This window comes from Empidonax traillii, unplaced genomic scaffold (assembly GCF_003031625.1).
Source record: "Empidonax traillii isolate 1590-97213 ecotype Southwest subspecies unplaced genomic scaffold, ASM303162v1 scaffold2:size4533513, whole genome shotgun sequence".
Lineage (NCBI taxonomy): Eukaryota > Metazoa > Chordata > Aves > Passeriformes > Tyrannidae > Empidonax > Empidonax traillii.
Genome location: NW_020955195.1, coordinates 3336839 through 3356420, shown reverse-complemented (window position 1 = coordinate 3356420; position 19582 = coordinate 3336839). Strand labels below are relative to the sequence as shown.

General features: G+C 40.0%; 1 protein-coding gene across 4 annotated transcripts in view; it reads right to left on the bottom strand.

The window, feature by feature from the left end:
* Positions 1-19582, bottom strand: part of KCMF1 (potassium channel modulatory factor 1) — a 47439-nt gene that overhangs the window by 7626 nt on the left and 20231 nt on the right. For all 4 annotated transcript variants that reach the window (XM_027898676.1, XM_027898841.1, XM_027898929.1 and 1 more), the window contains 3 exons: positions 16548-16715; positions 8834-8973; positions 3649-3750 (listed from right to left, as the gene is read on the bottom strand). In XM_027898676.1, the coding sequence (XP_027754477.1) occupies positions 3649-3750; positions 8834-8973; positions 16548-16715 (410 nt within the window). The remainder of the gene's footprint in view (positions 1-3648; positions 3751-8833; positions 8974-16547; positions 16716-19582) is intronic.

The following is a 19582-nucleotide window of genomic DNA, read 5'->3' as shown; positions in this document are numbered from 1 at the left end:
CTGCAGAGGGACCTGGATAGGCTGGAGAGTTGGGCTGATTCCAATGGGATGAAGTTCAACAGGGCCAAGTTTTGGGTCCTGCACTTTGGCCACAACAACCCCCTGCAGCGCTACAGGCTGGGCACAGAGTGGCTGGAGAGCAGCCAGGCAGAAAGGGACCTGGGGGTGCTGATCGACAGGAGGCTGAACATGAGCCAGAGTGTGCCCAGGTGGCCAAGAAGGCCAATGGATCCTGGCCTGGATCAGGAACAGTGTGGCCAGCAGGAGCAGGGAAGTGATCCTTCCCCTGTACTCAGTGCTGGTAAGGCCACACCTTGAATATCATGTTCAGCTCTGGGCCCCTCAGTTCAGGAAGGACATTGAGGTGCTGGAGCGGGTCCAGAGAAGAGCAACGAGGCTGGTGAAGGGACTGGAGCACAAGTGCTGTGAGGAGAGGCTGAGGGAGCTGGGGTTGTTTAGTCTGGAGAAGAGGAGGCTCAGGGGTGACCTCATCACCCTCTACAACTCCCTGAGAGGAGGTTGTAGCCAGGTGGGGGTTGGTCTCTTCTCCCAGGCAACCAGCAAGTGAAGGCTTCTGTATTTGAAAAGATTATGTTTTATAGCTCAAACATTCCCTAACTAAAAGTCATCTGTGGCATCTCCGATTCCAGGGGGGAGAAAATGCTGCAGAAGCCTGAATTCTAATCAAATAACTTGTGCATTTCAGCAGGAAATTAATTTCACTCTGCAGCTTGGAAAATTTAAACTTCCTGGCCCACAGAGCTGTTAAAGCCAATGCTGGAAGCCCACAGCTGGACCTTTGGTATAGTGCTACATAGTTATTAGGGATGTAGATCTTGTTAGAAAAAGCCTCAGTTAGTTGTAATAGGTGACTCCCTTCTAAGGGGAATGGAGGGAATGCAGATCAGACACAACTCACACAGAAGTCTGCGGTCTCCCAGGGGCTTGGGAAAGGGATATTACTGGAAAAGTCTCCAGTCTAATAAGGCCCTCTGATTACTGTCCATTATTGGTTGTTCAAACTGGCAGAGATGAAATAACAAAGAGAAGCCTGAGGGCAACTAAAAGAGACTTCATCCCAGAATGCTCAAAGAGGTGGCTGATATCATCACAAAATCTTTCTCAATGTTTGGTTTTTTTTTTTCTTTTTGAGAGGTCTTGGTAGTCTGGAGAGGTCACATTGCACTGGAAGCTGGCAAACGCTGTCCTGATTTTCAAGGAGGGCAAGAATCAGGACCCCAGAAACTACCGGTTTACCAGCAAGTACTGGAAGATTACTCTTAAAGGTACTGAAAAACACCTGAAATACAATGCTGCCAGTGGTCACAGCCAGCACAGCTAGTGGGGCTCCGCAGGGCTCCATCTTAGGTGCTCTTCAACATCTTCAAAAATGACTTGGACACAGGACTGGAAGGGATACTATGCATGTTTGCAAATGACACAAAACTGGGAGGCCCTGCAGAGAGACCTTGAAAAATCAGAGGAACTGGGCAATTACCAACCACATGAAGTTGCATGAGGGAAGTGCTGGATTCTGCATCATAAGGCAGCCGTGGATGTTCGAACAGACCTGGGGAACGAGGTGCTGGAGAGCAGTGCCACGGAAAGGTACCTGGAGGTCCTGGTGGATGGCAGGCTGAATGTGAGTCAGCAGTGCCCTGGCAGCCAGGAGGGCCCACCCTGTCCTGGGGGACACAGGCAAAGCATCACCAGCTGGTCCAGGGAGGGGATTGACCCGCTCTGCTCTGCCCTGGGGCGGCCTCACCTGCAATATTGTGGCAGTTTGGGGCACCACAATATAAGAAAGATCTGAAGCTGTTAGAGAGTGTCCAAAGGAGGGCCATGAAGAGCCTTGATTTGAAGATGTGTGAGGAGCAGCTGAGGGCACTTGGTCTGTTCAGCTGGAAAAGAGGAGACTGAGGGGAGAACTCATTGCAGTTACAACTTCCTTGTGAGGGGAAGAGGAGGGGCAGGCACTGATCTCTGCTCTGTCTTGATCAGTGAGAGGACCTGAGGGAATGGCCTTAAGTTGTGTCAGGGCAGGTTTAGGTTGGATATTAGAAAAAGGTTCTTCACCCAGTGAGTGGTTGGGCACTGAACAGGCTCCCAGGGAAATGGTCACAGCACCAAGCCTGACAGAGTTCAGAGGTGTTTGGATGATACTCTCAGACACAGGTTGTGCCTTGGGGATGGTCCTGTGCAGGGGCAGGAGATGGACTTGATGATCCCTGTGGGTCCCTTCCAACTCAGCATATTCTCTGATTCTGTGAAAAACTCACAGCTGTTAGAAAGAGCATTAACTAAACTGCTCAAACTACATCACCCACCAAGCAACATCTCAGAGATGCCCAATGGCCAGGAAAGATCCAATGGTCTGGAAGACACTCTCACATCTGCCCCATCCCACCTCCTCCTGAAAGGGAGGACAGAACAACTCCTGGCCATTGAGGACCTTGGGAATGCGTGGGACCAAGCTCTCAGCACCGTCCTGTTCCTGAATGCTGAGAACTCCACTCCTGTCTAAACACAGAAAGGTGAAGTAGAGATAATTGGTTTTATCCAATTTTGTAGTGTTTTTTGCATTATTTGTTACTCCTTCACAGAGCCAAACAATACCCAAACTCCCTTTACATTGATTCAATTATTGTGTAGTATTTAACATGCACGTTTAGTCAGTCCTGACTCTAAACCATGTTAATACTAACAGACTGAAATGCAAACAAACACAATTGTAACTGAAGTGGAGCCATCTCCTTAAATGCTGTTTCCCTTCTGTTAGTGTCATGAACTCTGTTTGGTAGGGCTTGGGTTTATTTTTTTACTCCAATGTTCTTATTCTTTTTTTTCCTTTTTAAAAAATCTTAAAAGAAAAAGCCACTATCCAAGTTATAAAGCAGCCTTTTTGTCTGTATGTTTAAATGAGACACAAAGGAATAATTCAGAGATTACTGACTGTAGGGATGCTACCTAGTCTGCATATCATTAGGTAAAAGCCCAAAATATATTTCATCAGTTAATCCTAGGGAGAAAGAAAATGTTTTAATAAAGAAAAATATTCCTAGAACAAGGACTAAAAAAATCCCTAACAGTTCTGGCTCTTCAGCCATCAAGCACAGACATAACTGCGTAACTGGCTGCTAAGGTAACTGAAAGATAACATACTATTTCCCAAATATTTACAAATTATCAGTAACGCTACAAAATTACACTATTAAACGATTGCGTTAACATCAGTTAAGCAAGTTTAAAATCTTCTGTCAAAACTAGCTAAGCTTGAATCATCTTGATGCTATAAATACACACAAGCACACTACTGAATCTTGATACACAGAACAGCATCAAGAGTAATGATCAGGCATGATAAACAACAGTGCAAGTGAAAAAACCTCTCTGTGTTTAAGTTCTTTAAACGTTTCTGCTGTCAGAGCAAAAAGCATTCTCAGGTATACCTACAGTCTGTGCACTTTCTGGCATTTATACTTTTTTAAACTAGCAAATAAACCCGTTTATTTTTGACATATAATATCTTTACCAACCTAGATTCCAGGAAAACCAAAATATGCCCCTTTGACTATAAAAATCAAACCAAGTCATCATGGCTACTAGGTGAAACAGTCTAGCCTCTTTGCCTCAACTTGGAAAGGATATTAAATCTCTAGGAGCTCTGTGTTCCAGTGTAAGATGAGCTGCAAAGTCATCTGTTACGTGATTTGGATCCCCTCCAGGTAATGCTGCACATATTGGACAAATCTGAAATGACAAAGCAAGAAAAAAAACTCCAGCTTTATAAGGTTTACAAAATAGAACTTATGTCATTGAGTCAAACATCTTATGCTTTGAAATCACATTCTAGGTATTCACAAACACCTGGATATCAACATATTCAAACAAACCCAGAAAGTGTACTGAATTGCAGATGTTTAGTCACCTTTTATTTCATGATTTTCAGAATACTATGAAAACCAGAGTTATGATTCGCAAATTCAATTTTCAGTGTCTTGAAAATTAGTATTTGTATGCCAATTGTGCCATAGACCAAAGTCCAGTTACACAGGAATGCCTTTCCCTGCTTCACACTCATCCCAGCAGAGGCTTCAATGAAACTGCCCATAAGTACTTGCTAAGTATCAAACTGAGACCATCCCACACAGCAGTGGTTGGATGGTTTTGTTTGGTTTGGTTTGTTTCTAAACCAAAGTACAGGTTAACTAGGCAGACAAACACTACTATTACAACTGCCCTAATTATGCCCCACTCTTTTTGAGTGACTCCACAAACAGCATGAAAAGCATATTCCATTTTTCTTTACAATAGCTGGGATGGAACATAAACCTCTTGCTCCTGGTGCTCTTCATGCATATACCCAAGCTGTTGACAGCAGATCTCAAAGACCAAGGCATTAAGGACACCTACAGAACAGTGCACGTCTGTCTTACTCTCATGGAGGTGAGAACGAAGTCTTGAAGTAAGTTCACTGTAAAATCTCAGCTGCTTTCCACAGCAATTGCTGCATCTAATGCCACTTTAATTTTAGTAGCCAGTTCTGAGCAGAAAACCAGGCTTTTTAAAAGCTTTTTGCTACAAGCCCTCCACCCTTATTTCCACGTTTAGCATTTGTCTTCACAGATTTTTTACCACTACAGAAGCAAAAAAAGTGGACACACTACAGGGAACAACTTATCACAGTATAATATAATAAATCCTCCCCTAAGCCAACATATCATACAGCTACCCTGTAGGGATACAGGAATGGATGTGTATTGGGCAGATGGTTCTAATGTCCATAAACTTCATGACAGCTGCCTAATCTTCAAGAATGTGTTTCATACCAAGAGAATGCAACACCTTCAAAGCAATCTTTTTTCTTTTCATTTAATCTACTCTGAGGAAGGAGAAGCTGAACACATGAAAAACAAGACACTACTGAAGGTAGCAAAGCAAAAGAAAGTTCTTTGCTAATAGGACAAAAGCGTTACAAGCTGCACGTGTGTGCCCAAAGAGACTCAGTCCTAAGAAAAACATCAGCTAAGAAAAACTTATAAGGAACAATGAGAAGGAAGGAAGGAATCAAAGTATTCCAACTCTAATTCTAAACACCAACTCAACTTTCAAGAACTCTGACTAGGAAAATTTTGCAAGAATTGTTACACATAAACAATTTAGTTAAGCATAAGCTCTGACAAGAGTCACAACAAAGACTGCAGCAGTGATGATTAAGTGACACAACTAAGAATCATTGCTAACTACAACATGCATGAACAAAAGCTGCAGTCAGAAGTTTCTCTTTAACTCATGAGCATTTCTATTAAGAAATCACCATGCTACCCTGCGTGATGACTCCCAAAGTCCTATGTCAATCATACTCACAGAATACCTGCCAGTTTTCAAAACTGTGCTTATATTACCACTACTTGCCTATTTAAGATGACCACTTGAAGTGACAGCATTTCTGTAACCTCAACAAGGGTTACTGTGATCTTCGAGAATGACTTAGGAACCATCCAAACTCTCTCAGATTACTGCAAGGAAAGCCCTCCTCAATTTTATCAGCAAAGTATCAACAGCCTAGTCCTTACAGCTCATGTACAAGTAGCCTAGTTACTGCTTTGCTAAAGGTGAGAAAGCTGATGCCATGCAAGGTAATAGTAGAAACTTTGCATGTCTGTTCTGAAACGAGACTCGGAGACCAAATTTGATGAAGTCTCCTAAAATTTTTGTATTTACAGTGCTAGCAGACTTGTGCTGTATCTGATTTGGAACATTACTACTAACCTGAAATCCAACACTTAGGCGAATTGGACATACTTAAGTCCACAGGCTGTGATGGGATGCACCAACAAGTGCTGAGGGAGCTGGCAGATGCTATTGAGAAGGTGACCTCAATAACCTTTGAACACTCACAGTGATTGGGAGAGGTGCCCAAGGACTGGAGTAAAGCAAGCATCACTCCTATCCTAGAGAAGGGAAAGTAGGGGCACCTGGGAACTACAGGGTGGTCAGCTTCCTTCATCCTGGGGAGGTGATGGAGACCATTTCCAGGCACATTAAAGACAAGAAAATCATCAAGAATAGTCATGAATGGCTTCATGGAGTGGAAGACATGCTTGACCAACTTCATAAACTTTCTATGATGAAGCATTTGGCCTGGTGGATGACTGAAGAGCGGGGGTATTGCCTACCTGCACTTCCAGTAAGACTTCTGACACTGTTTCTCACAGGATGCTCAAAGACAAGCTGTTGATACACAGTCTGAATAAGCAGACAGTGAGGTGGAGTAAAAACTGTCTCAGTGGCTGGATTCAGAGGGTGGTGATCCGTGGGTATTTTGCTGCTTACACAAGACAGGGAGGAACGGCTGATATGCCGAGAGCTGTGCTGCCGTTTAGAGGGACCTCAAAAAGCTGAAGAAATGGGCCAATGGGAATGTCATGAAGGGGGAAGAACAAGTCCTGCACATGGGGAGGAACAGCCCCAGGAACCAGCACACACTGGAGGCCAGTCATCTGGAGCACACAGCTCTGCAGCAAAGAGGACCTGGGAGTCCTGGTGAAACACGAGCCAGCAGTGTGCTCTTGTAGCAAAGCAAGCTAGTGGTGTCCTGGGCTGCACCAGAAAGAGTGTTGCCGGCAGGCTAAGCATGGTGATCTTTTGCCTTCATCCAGCATAGGTGAGGCTACACCTGGGGTACTGTGTCCAGTTCTCAGCTCTACATACATGACAGACATGCACACACTGAAGAGAGTTCAGCAAAACGCTACAATGACGATTTCAGGAATGGAGCATCTCTCCTGTGAGCAAAGGCTGAGAAAGATGGGACTGTTCAGCCTGGAGAAGGGCAGGCTCAAGGGGAGACCTTATAAATGTACATGAATACCTAAAGGGAGGCTCAAAGGATGGTGAAGCCAGGCAGTGACAGGACCAGACAGAGTGGGCACAAATTTAAACACAGGAGTTTCCTCGTGAACATCAGGAAACACTTTTTCATTGTGAGGGTCAGTGAGCACTGGCTCACGTTGCCTAGAGAGGCTGTGGAGCTGCTGTCCCCAGTGTATTAAAAACTGTCTGAACACGGTCCTGGGCAATCAGGTGTAGGTGACCCTGCTCAAGTGACCTCCAGAGGTCCCTTTCAACCTCAGTCAGTCTGTGATTCCTGCCCACAGATACCTAACATTGCTGTACATACCTGAGAAAAATCAGCAGAAAGTAAACTTCTTACCTGCACCACTCTGCATATAAAAATGGCAAAATTTAATTGAGGAAATATTGTTTGGCTTACTCTTTGAAAAACTGGGGTGGTGGGGGTGTTTGGGGCTGTGACTACCCCTGTAAACTTCCCTTAAAGATCTGAAAATATCTAAAATAAAACACATCTTTTGATAGACAGATACTACAACAACTACAAGCTCGCCATCTAAACACAAACAATTGTTTGAAAACCTACAACCACAAACATTTAGAATCCATAATACTTTCCTCTTTAGCAGTCTTGTAGCCTTTCACTGTCTCAGTAAGGCTACAGCACCCAAGTAAGTTTGATGTGCATGCACACTAAACATTTATTGTCAAAGCTACATTCAAAACTTAGCACAAACACAGACAATCATATTCAAGGACTAAAAAATTGTCCTTTATCAGTGTTTGGAACAAAGATACAGAAGTGTTGCAAACTGATGCACTGAAAGTGTTCAGGGGTTGGGGTTTTTTTGTGTGTGTTTTTTTTTTACAAATACAACTCTTTCAGGATTCACTGGATTAGCAGGTGTCTAGAATCACAAATTTAGGCTTTAGTTGTTAGTTCAGAACTAGTGCCGAGTTCTAGAAGTCACAGATGAAAACAAGGCCGTGTCAAACTTAAAAGCCTGGGATCTATGAACATTTCTGTGTCAGGAACAGATCACTGACATCAAGTGGTGCAAATGAGAATTGCAATACTAAGCCACTAAACCAAATAAAGACATCCAAATGTGGAACTCTGAATGCTGGATGCTATGTTTGAAAGTTGCAAAACTTAAGAAAAACTCAAGGAGATTACAAAAAGTGCAGTGTGACGCTGAGTTAAATAATGATCCTACAGTCCAGCTGATTTGTGCAGTAAACTGTTCAACTTCCTATGTTTTTAAGAAAGATCAGGACACCTTTGAGTCTCAAAAAAGGTGAACAAACACCCTTTCATACCACCCCTTCATCCAAGTTCCATAACAGGCTTGGAGAGAAATCATTCATTTTCTTCCACAGAATTCCTTGAAGTTAAGAAAAGTACAAGATTAGAAAAGAGAACCTCCTCATAACTAATTTCTTCATAATGTATTTCTGTTGACACTTGTTTAAGACGTGCATTTTTAATACATCTAGTGTCCTAATGGTTAGGGATGGGGGAAACGCCCCCTGCTTTGACAGTAACGATTTTAAAAGAATGGTAAAATCCCACTTCACAAAAATACCAGGCCCATTAAAATAGTTTACATGAAAAACACACCAAACTCTTTGTATGTCTTCCTTCTCTCATACTGGCTGTGACAAGGGAGACACAACTAGACAGGATAACCATGAGAACTTCCAAAAATTTTGTCTTACAGAATAATAATCTCCTAAACATGGCAGCCTTTCTATCAGGACAACAAAACAAAAAACATAAAACAAGCAAGCAAGCTCACTATGACACCCACAAATCACAACAATTTTGATGTCACTGTCACGTGTAGCTACATCTTCTGACAAAACATTTAAATGAAAACATGCCTCAAGACAGAAAAACAACAAGAGGGTAACAATTTCAGAAGAGATACTATTTTAAATATATTTCCACCACAAAAGCAATTCTGAGGCTCCTTACCACTTCTGTTGATGTTTCTGCATGCTCAGAAGTAACATGTTCTTGAAGAGATGTTTCCGTATAACCCATTTTTCCACAATAAGGACAAGTAAATGACTGTGGCTGCTCTACAGAGAAAGCTTCTCCACCATAGTACAAATCTGGAAGAGAAAGCATTGAAATAGGGGTTACTTCAAAGCGGTATCATCGGTTATTGTGTTCACATCGAGCCCTCTTTAAAAATGTCCTTCTTGTAATCAATGCCAAGTTAATCTGGCATTTCATTGAAATGGCCACATTCAACAAGTGTTTGGGTACCGACGACAAAAATCAGAGACTACATTTCATTTCCATTAGTACACACAACATAGTTTTCTAACACTCATTAGGAACAAAGGCTTCTAATCGTGATGCTGCCAGTATTGCCAAACCTTCACTTTTCCACCACTACTCTTATCCCACGTACTGGGCCAACCACGGTACTTTTCAATCACAACCTGAGATTTCACAAGCTGAACTCCCAGCAATAGCTCAAATTTAGATTGCAATTTAGAAGTCCTCAGGGATACCATGTGTCAATATTTATGCCACAGCTGAACCACTGCTTCACAGTTAAGTAGTTCTGGAAATGTCTCAAATGCATAACTTCAAAGTTTGATAGTGACAAAGGAATCCGATTATCTGTTACAGACTGGTTGCAACTTTTAGCTGTGTTGAATGTGGGCACTTTTGTACTGCTGATGAAAAGGACGTGCTGTTAAGTTGCTAACATAGAAGTTTGCCAAACATAACATTAAAATTTATAAAATCGTGCAATAGCTTTCCTTTCTCCTCAGGTATTTTATGTTCTACAGGAAACACAACTAAGATTCACATTCACATAAAAAAAAACCCAAAATACATGGTTTTCTCCAGCAATTAATTAAAAATCTTTTCACTGACATTTTTTTCTAGGACTCACTGATAAGTAACAGAAAAATACTTTCATAGGATTCACTGATAAGTAACAGAAAAATACTTTCATAAAATTATGGATCTCCTGCTATAAATTAAATATTGGACATGTTTGAACAGATACTAAAACTCACGTTCTGCATCACCTGTCCTTGACTAATACCCTGTAAATCTGTGGGAAGAACCAGTGAAGCTAGAATTAAGAAAAAAGTCTACTTTCCCATATTTGCACGACAGGTTGCTGGCCAACACTTAAATGTACCACATTCAACTGAAGATGACAAGACTACCAGAATGGAAAAAAAACTTCTCAAAAACTCTCGTATCTGCTTGTTTTATTTATAAATTAAGTATGAATCAGCTTTAGAGCGTGTTCTGAATGTTCAAAAACAATAACAGCATATTCCTCCTTTTTGCACTGTTATTCTTATCCATTACTCAAAGTAAGCATATGTTTTAAGCTTTAAGAGCATTTTTATTTCTACAGTGTCACTGCACAGTGTAAATGCAAACTTCTGTTTTCACTTTTTCCAGTGTCCCAAAGATATAAGAGAGTTGGAACTTACATAAAGATCCTGGGAATAAAGTAAGTAAGATGGCCAAACTTTGGAGTTGAATACTTTAAAAGAATTCCAAATTTAACTGCATTTAGTCTGCCCCAAACAATACATGCAAACACTGTATTGTTCTCTGGAACTCAATAACTGAACAAGAATTTCTGCAAAAAAATTCTGCATACCTTTGGGAATACAAAACCACCAGTCAGTCACAAACATATCCAAAGCTAACAACAGTTTGTTTAGCTGATCCTCTGATTTCACTTAAGCTTTGCTATGACTCTTGTGATGATGCTTAAATTAAATACCTACTTCCTGACTGGAAAACTGAAAATCTCCATCCCTGCAAACAGACACACACATAAGAACACCAAGTCAAATTTTCCTCTAAGGACCCTTTCTAGCTGAGCAGTTTAATTTCAAGGAATTTTCTGAGTCCTGATATCTTATATACTGATACGGATAAAACGTGAAGATTATGACTCAAAGGAGCAAATCATCTTATTGTTTAAAGACTTTGCACAGAAAAGCAACTTTTCCATTTACTGCCTAATAACAAACAAACAAAAAAATCCCTTAAAATGATCAGTGGTCTAAAACCCTCCATCTATAAAACTCTGATTGTTTTCAAGTGAGGCAGCAGTGCCAACTCCAACTTCCCTGGAGCTGAGCAAAGGGCCACAACCCATCTGAGGAGAGCTGTGAATAGATGAGCAGGCACATAAGCACATGGAAGTATCTTTTCCTTGGATACACTGTCAGCTCAGTGCAGATGTCAAGAAGTCCAGTAATACACACTGTTCTATCACGGAGGGGGGAGTACTGTCAAAATCCTGTGCTGGTCCTTGTTTTTAGAGAATACGAAATGAAACATTTATTCAACAAAAAAATAAAAACGTGAGTTCTTTCCAGTCTCGCGATTACACCTTTGTGTGTTCTCCCACCCATACCTTCTTCCATTTCTTTCTTGTAATACACATCAAACATACAAGCACGAGCCAAATAAAAATGCCTTCATCTGGAAAAAAAATATTAAGAAATGCACTCGTAGAAGTCAAAACAGTCACTGGCAAATCAGATTATTTTTCCTTTGTAAGTTTATATTTCCCTTCGTTTTTCCCCCTCAACTTTAATTTCTCTCCATCTCTTAAAATCCAAATCTATCCCATTTCTAATCTGAAATACAAATGACCAGAGAAGTTATCCTTTAAAGTAAAATCTAAATTTAAAAAAAAAATCCAAATAAAAAAAAATCTAAATTAAAAAAAAATCTAAATTAAAAAGAAAAGGTAGTTAGGTGATATCATGAATCTTTGTTTTTAGTGCTGAGGGTATTAAATGGCTATTTCCCCATCTGTTTTGTTCTTAAGTTCATAAAAGAATCCTAAAATTTATGAACAACCGTGTTCCTGACTAAGAAAAGCTCCTTTGCTAATGAAGATCCTAACAATTAGAGGTCATATGGGAAAAAATGAAAACGTCATGCCTCCATGGCTTCGGAAATGAGGCAACCTACAACTGTGTTACTGTTTTCATTCACAAATCTATCAGTGTTAGAATGCAATGTGCCTGTGACCAAAGGATTATCCCTTCTGCCCATAAAGAAACCTTCTAGACATTAAATTTTGGTTCTTTCCAAAGACAGAAGCAGGAGTCTGTGACTATTCCAACTCCTCTGGACCTCTAAAGCCCTCTGTTCACAGCCAGAAAGGCGAGGCTACTTAGCAAAAAGAACACCAGGCTCAACGACAACCCTCTAGGAGAGGATTCAGTACCCATACTGCTGATCAGTATTTTTTCCCCTGGGAGGGGAAAAAAACCAACCAAGAAACAACACAAATTAAATATGAAAATCCAACCAAAATTATGAGCAGTTTTGGGTTTTTTTATCCATCTATAGCTACAAAAGTTACATGTATATTTAATACTTAACTCTAACTAGCACGTTCTCAAAATTGGTAGGAGGTTAGCAACGAAACAAAAGTACTGTAGGATTCCTTGGATAAAAATCTGCCTTTCAAAGAGACGTCTGCTTCAGGACTACATTTATAACAGCCTGTCTTTTCTGTTAAGACATAATTTTTTACAAGGGTACATGGCCAAAAGGAATTTTAGTTTCAAAACTTCTCTTTATATGAGTAATGCAATTTCAATGTGATATATATATATATATAGATAAAAATATCGGTATTTTACAAGTTGTACTGTATTTATTTGAATTTTTTTTCAATGTTTGAAGAGATCAAATGGTGGCAACACACCACACTTAACAAAACAAAGTATATATATTCCTGTATCACTGATGAAGCAGCCATACTATCCTAAACAGTATTACCCTCAAAGCTGCTCCAGAGTCCCCTTCCAAATAAACTACAATGCTATGACTTTGCAACACACACATTTAGCAAACAGATTTTATTCTAGCGGGTGAAAAAAACCCACCCTAAATTACCAAAGCCTCAAGCTGAATTCTGGTGAATCCAGTCAGGCCCCACATCAAACATTACCAAGGTACCCATTATTTAATCAGTGTCCTCTGCTTCAGAATCAGGAACAAAAGGTGACAGGATCTTCTGTCACACAATCACCTGAGCTGACAAGTGAAGGTACTTCTGACCTAAGGTAGTTTCTGGACTGTGATGAAAGCAAAACAAAATTATTTTGGCAGAGGATTCTACTAACAATTTGTATTGCTTTCTCTGTCAGTATAACCACTTTAAAAGGATGCAGCATAGACCCGAAAACATCCTAACAGCTTAGAATTCTTTTTCAGGAAGAAGAAAACTAGGAAATTTGCTCTGAACTTCTCCATTGTCTGACAAATTGTCCTACAAAGAGCACGACAGTACAATGACTGCCTGGTTAGCACATTCCTGTCCTTTACACAGGCCTATTGCAATGCTACTCTCTGACCCCTCTGAAATAAACTAATTGGATTTGCACTTTAAAGGCCACTTGTCATTACATGTGAGACTTCATATTTTATTTTAAGCTCTGCCCCTGTTACAGCAGCATATTACTCTTGTGCTGGTTAAAGCATTTTTTTCCAGTAAGTCTTGTGGGGGCTCAGTAACAACAGCACTGGCATTTTTCTGGATCCCATCTTGCTTCAGAATTAATCCTGGGTCATACACTGACTCCTGGAAGACAAATATCTGACAGTACAAGAGTAAATGGGCGTTTTCATACCTTTGAAACGAACCTGCCTACAGACAACAGTACTGAAGTTTGCCAGTGGCCAGGTAAACCACAGCTTGCACGCCTGCCTACACTTAACAGCCTTCCAGTTTGTGTTTCTAGTGGTATTCTCCTCGCTTAGGAAAACTCCCTGCTCACACTGTCATATACCAGAAAACACACTCATTTGACTTCCACATCATCACCAAGCGACTGAAGACTTCATTACTTCTATGCCTGTGCTGGTTTTGGCTGGGGTAGAGTTAACTTTTTCACAGTGGCTAGTGTGGGGCTGTGGTTTGGGTTTGTGCTGAACACAGGGTTGATATGATAATACAGAGATGTTTTTGTTATTGCTGAGCAGGGCTTACACTGAGCCAAGGCCTTTTCTGCTTTTCACACTGCCACGCTGGGGAGGGATTTGGGGGTGCTGGGAGGCTGGGAGGAGGCACAGCCAGGACAGGTGACTCAAACCAGCCAAAGGGATATTCTAGACCATATGATATCATGCTCAGCATCTACAGTGGGGGGAAGAAGGAAGAAGGGAAGGATATTTGGAACGACAGTGTTTGCCCTCCCCAGTAACCATTACACATGATAGGGCCCTGCTCTCCTGGAGATGCCTGAACACCTGCCTGCCCATGGGAAGCAGTGAATTAATTCCTTGTTTTGCTTTGCTTGTGTGTCTGGCCTTAGCTTTCCCTACCAAACTGTCTTTATCTCAAGCCACAAATTTTCTGGCTTTTACCTTTCTGATTGGCTCCCTGATCCCGCGGGTGGGGGAGTGAGCGAGCAGCTGTGTGGGGCTTGGCTGCTGCCTGGGCTTAAAACACAACAATGCCATTTAGATTTATTTTGCCAATTTACCCTTGATTATTTTCTTTTCAGCCATTAATATCTACTTCCTTGGTAATTTTTAGTATCCACTAACACAATAATCCTAACAACGCTGAGTCATTCTAGACTACTTCTACTGTTCATTATTGATTTTCTAAACTAAACTTAACATTCCTTAGCTCCTAATTTTTTACATGTTCCTCAAAATCACACGATCTCCTTGGCTACACAAGGCCCTTTGAAAAGTTACCAGAGTTTCTTTAAGCATACTGTAAAGGTACACTCCTTTATGTGTATTCTTCAGGGAACTCTAAAATCAAAACATTTTTAAGAATGATGTCACAGATCTTCCTGAGCTATAAGGAATGTGCTATTTTTAAGTATTTCAAGATTAATTCTCCAGTTATAAGCTTACAGGCAATTACTGGGTGCCATTAACCTTTGCTGTGGCTCACAGTCAGGTGATGTTCTCACTTTACAGGGTTAATCAAACCAGAATTCTTTTTGCAGATCTGAGCTGCAGTATATTTTCTTTCCTAACACTGGTTCTGTGGGAGCAACGCTTGGATACCAATCCATATGAAATTTCTAGACCTTGTTTTCTTATTCTCACTTGGAAAATAAGCAGCATAAACACTGAGAGATGCAGAAGCTGCCCCTGGAATCCTATTACCCAGTTCAATACTTCACTGTGAACCTTCTTCCACCTCACCATCTGTATCCTTCATGCATACTAATTACTAAAAAATAGCCTCTCTCTGTCCCCACCACATATACACATAAAACGCATAAAGCCAAAAAATATGTTTATCAAATACTTCCACAGGAGAAGTACCCAAGTTGCAAAACAAAATATAATTCCTAGCCATTCTTGGGCTCCGATGACAGGCATCTTTAAAGACAGGATGGTTTAGAACAAAGTTTTCTCACTGCAGTACACTGAAATCTTTGACATTTAATATTAGTTTAAGGCTTCGTATAAACTACGTTTCAGTCTTCTTACCACTATGATGTGTATTTAACATTTACAGCACTGCTGTCTTTTTAACCCATATATAAAATAACTGTTGCTAACGGGCTAAGAAGTTTCAACTGTGCATTTCAAACAGTGACCTCGATCCCCGATACTGTAACACAGAGGAAAAAAAAGAAAAAAAGCCCAACAACAAACACATGCAAGCTAAAATGGGGGTGTGTATTTTTAATAATGCACTAAATTATTTCCTTTCAAACTCTGGATTCCCAGGGTCTGGATTTCTGAAGTCATGACCAGCCAGTCTAGAGGGCAAGTGGAGGTCTGAGAATTGAAAGAAAATTGAAGATATCTAGATGTAAAGTTTGGTTTTAGAAACTGCATGTTTCTATACACACCTATTCTCTAAACTTTAAAGCAATCAAGTATATATTTTACTCCTGTTTTAATCAAAAAGGTAAAGACGTACAAGACTTCAGCTTCTGAGAAATCATCATATTTAAAGGATTAAAAAAATTAAGATTGCAAATGGAATCACCAAAAAAAAAAATAATAAAATGCCAGTCTCATGAGCTTAACATCAAAAGAACATACATGTCCAGATCAGCAACATCTTAGAGCAGTGGACTGTCACAGAATTATTTTGCAAGTTACAACCTGTTGCAAATACAGTGCAATGGAAACAATAACGGGATACAAGACAAGAACAATTATTTTTTATTTTAAATACTGACAAGGCTTTACAGTCAGAAATAGTTCTTAAATTAGCAGATCTACAAAGGAGCTCCAAAAAGACTACATACTTGTCCTTGCCATTAATCTCTCAAGGTCAATAAGGCCCATCCCTACCCTTCGTGTACCTACAGTCCCACATAAGCCACCCATGAATAACCTTCCTAAAAATCTCACCAGGATTCTTCCTCTTGTAAACCATGGCACTTTCAGTAATAGTCCATGTTATTAATTAAGTTTATTAGTCTGATAATCTCCTGTTATCAGACCAAAATAAGAAAATCAAAAATATATGTGCACCAATGACAAATATATCTATAGAGCAGTTCTTCTGTGCTACAGAAAAATCAAAGAAAACACGCCTGTTTATCAGAACATGAGAACCTGGTTTTTATTTCAGTGCACTGATGGGGGAAGTGAGTATCCAGCAGAAATATGAAAATCAGCACTATGCCTGTAGACAAAACAGAGCAGTGAATTACCAGAGTTTGAAATTATCACTTACCAAAATCTACTCTTGTTAGTATGCACTGCATTGGATGGTCAGTCGTGTGCCTTGTCGTCGTTGCGCCACTTTCATAACAAGTTGCACATAGATCGTAATCGTAGCAAATTAAACACTTGTATCGGCGACCTCGAAAATTTCCTTTTAAACATGCATCACAGCTGACACCTGTGAACAAATAAAACTGCTTTAAGACAAATGCACTTTTCTATGAGGCAGATTTGTTGCTGTTTTCTCTCAGTAACTAAAAGGAGTCAGCCATGTCTGAGGCGTGCAGCTGGCACAGGACTCGATTTTTAAATGCACTTGTGTCTTTGAAAGACACGGTTCTCCCAAAGTTACAATCTCAAATTCCTGAAGTAAAATAAGGGCAAACTCAAGCACCTGAAATTATAATAGGTTAAGTCTTAAAATCTCTTAGGACCCACCTTCACCTCTTAGCATTGATCAGGATTCTGACTGTTCAATTAGGAATCTTGGGCAACCTTTAAAAGCTAAATTGCATAACGACTGATCAAGAGATTAAAAACCAACAACAAGCAAACCAACCACTGACAAAAATATACTAGCTTTTAAGCCTTTACCTCCACACCTCCTAACATTTTAATCCTGAAGAACACCATAACCATCCCTGATATTATAAGTGGGGTATAAATTAGGCATAAATGTTTCCATTTAAAACAACAGAAAAGAAAGCTAAAATGTTTTTTGAAGTTAGGCTGCATCAGTTCTCTCCATTCTTTTTCTTTCTCAAGCACAACCTTCGCACTGTAAAGCAGTCACACTGCATGTGTGGTCAGAGGGAAGGCTTTTATACCTTCAAAAGGTTTTCATTTTCCTCCGTATGGTTTCACTTCCCTCTGGGTTACCTATCAAAGTGCAGAAGTGACACTGTCTTGTAATCGGTGAAGGCTAACACAAACTTCCTGCAACTGCAGCAGCAAATTAAGGGCCTTCACAAAAGAAACCAGTGTATACAATTAAGGTAGGATTTTCAAAAACATCCCGCTTCAGCATCAGTTAACACTTGTTCTTCATAGTTTGATAAAAGCACAGGCAACTTCAGAGAAATAAAACTGCCAGAACTAAATAGTCATATTAGTCATCTCCCTCATTTTTTAAGCCTAACTGTAAGAGGACTGGTGTTAATTATAGAAATTTTTTTTGCCCTTTTTTTTTTTGAATACTCCTCTTTACAGCATCTGAACAGAAGCTTTACAATAAGTAATACAGAAACACATCAGTAAGTAATTTCTTTTTGATATATCCTACTTGCTCAAAACAACTGCATCATTAGATGAACAGTGAGAAAAATAATTTTATAATTTTTTTACTTTACTTTCTCTACCTACTGAGAGAGCTTAAGGCATTATCTAAGTTTCTAATATCTAAGCACAGTACTTATGTGAATACTGAACCTATTTCTCTACTTGCCTCACTCCATACCCATTCTGCAAGCATCACTCTACATGGAATAGCATATTAGAAGAAAATACTTACAGAATCTTTGTTAACAGCCTCAAAGAACTACATTTTGAAGATGGCCAGGTTACCATCTTCAAAGCTATTATGGGTTTTTTTCTTGTTTGGTTGGTTTTGGTTTTGTTTTAAATATAATCTTTCTCACTTAAAACTTGCTTATCTCTGAAGTTTTATCCATCAGCTCTGAAGGATCTTCAACAACCTGGTGATTTGGACACTGAGAGCAACTTCTGAGAACACTTGCTTGCTAACTCTGTAGACTGAATTTCATTGCTTCAGTTGGTTTGTTTGCTTTTTTCCCTTCTCCACACAGTGACCCACAGCATTTTACCTAAGCAGTACGCACATCTCCCCAACAATGCACGCTACACACACAACACTTATCAGTCATTGGCAGCATTGCAAGCCTTTTTGTTGCCTACTAAACTTTCTAGAAAGCAGCTGATCAGCAAGTTCGACATCACACTGAAATAAGCAGACTTGTTTAACCTAGAGCCTACATCAGACACTAACAGCTTTCCAAATGAAGTACTAAGCCACAGTTCTCCAGTAAATCATATTTTACCCACTCTTTTCCTTTTACCTCAGAAAAGTTGATTTAATGCAGGTGTAAGCCTCTTTGCAACAAACTCCTCCTTGTCACACGTTCTCTCAAACATCTACATCACTCCTACTTGAAGACAGACATTTTTAAGTTTTCATTTACACATTTTCTTTATGGTAATACTTCTCCATATTATTCCAAACTGCAGCCTCCATATACTACATGACATTAACTTGGCAGAAATTCAGCCATAAACACAAATCACAACATAAAGTTTGTATTTTACACCTCAGAACACTTGCAAGTGAAAATGCACCACATCTTTGAGTAACAGATGAACTTCATTTCTTATGATCAATTACAACCCAACTCACACAGAAAACCTAACACTAGCATAACACATCACTTTGGCTGGCAAAGTCAGATCAGGAGACTAACATTTTAGAGACAGTGTGCTTTCTGCATCTCTCAGGGTCAGTACTTTGCCACAGCTACTGCATTCTCCCCTTTGAGCAACCAGCTGGCAGCAGGGGATGTGCCAGATTACTCTTATTTCCTTATTTATAGAAAAGAATGAAAACTGAAAAAGGAAAAATTATTAAATACACATTTAGGAGTTAAACACATGCTTAAATTCCCAGATCTCCCCTGGAATCCAGCAGGATCTCTTTTCCAGAAGTTATATCTCTTGTTTTTTCCCTTTCTATTATAACAGTCTGAGCAAAGTCAGGCCTAACAGTTTTTCCTGCTCTTCTTCAAGCCTATTATTTGGCTGCCAAAACCTCAACCACCTACCCAACCTGGGATGTGGAAACCAAAATAGCCAAATAATTTCCTCCCACCTTATCTTCTCTACTATAGTAAAAGCTTTGATTTTAACATTTCATACTATAACCTTTACATCAACTGAAATTCCAGAAGTTCACTCTTTTGGAAAATCCCAAGCACTCAAAGATAACATATTCTGTCTAGCACAGCATGTCTTTCAGTAAGTGCCTATCCAACATTT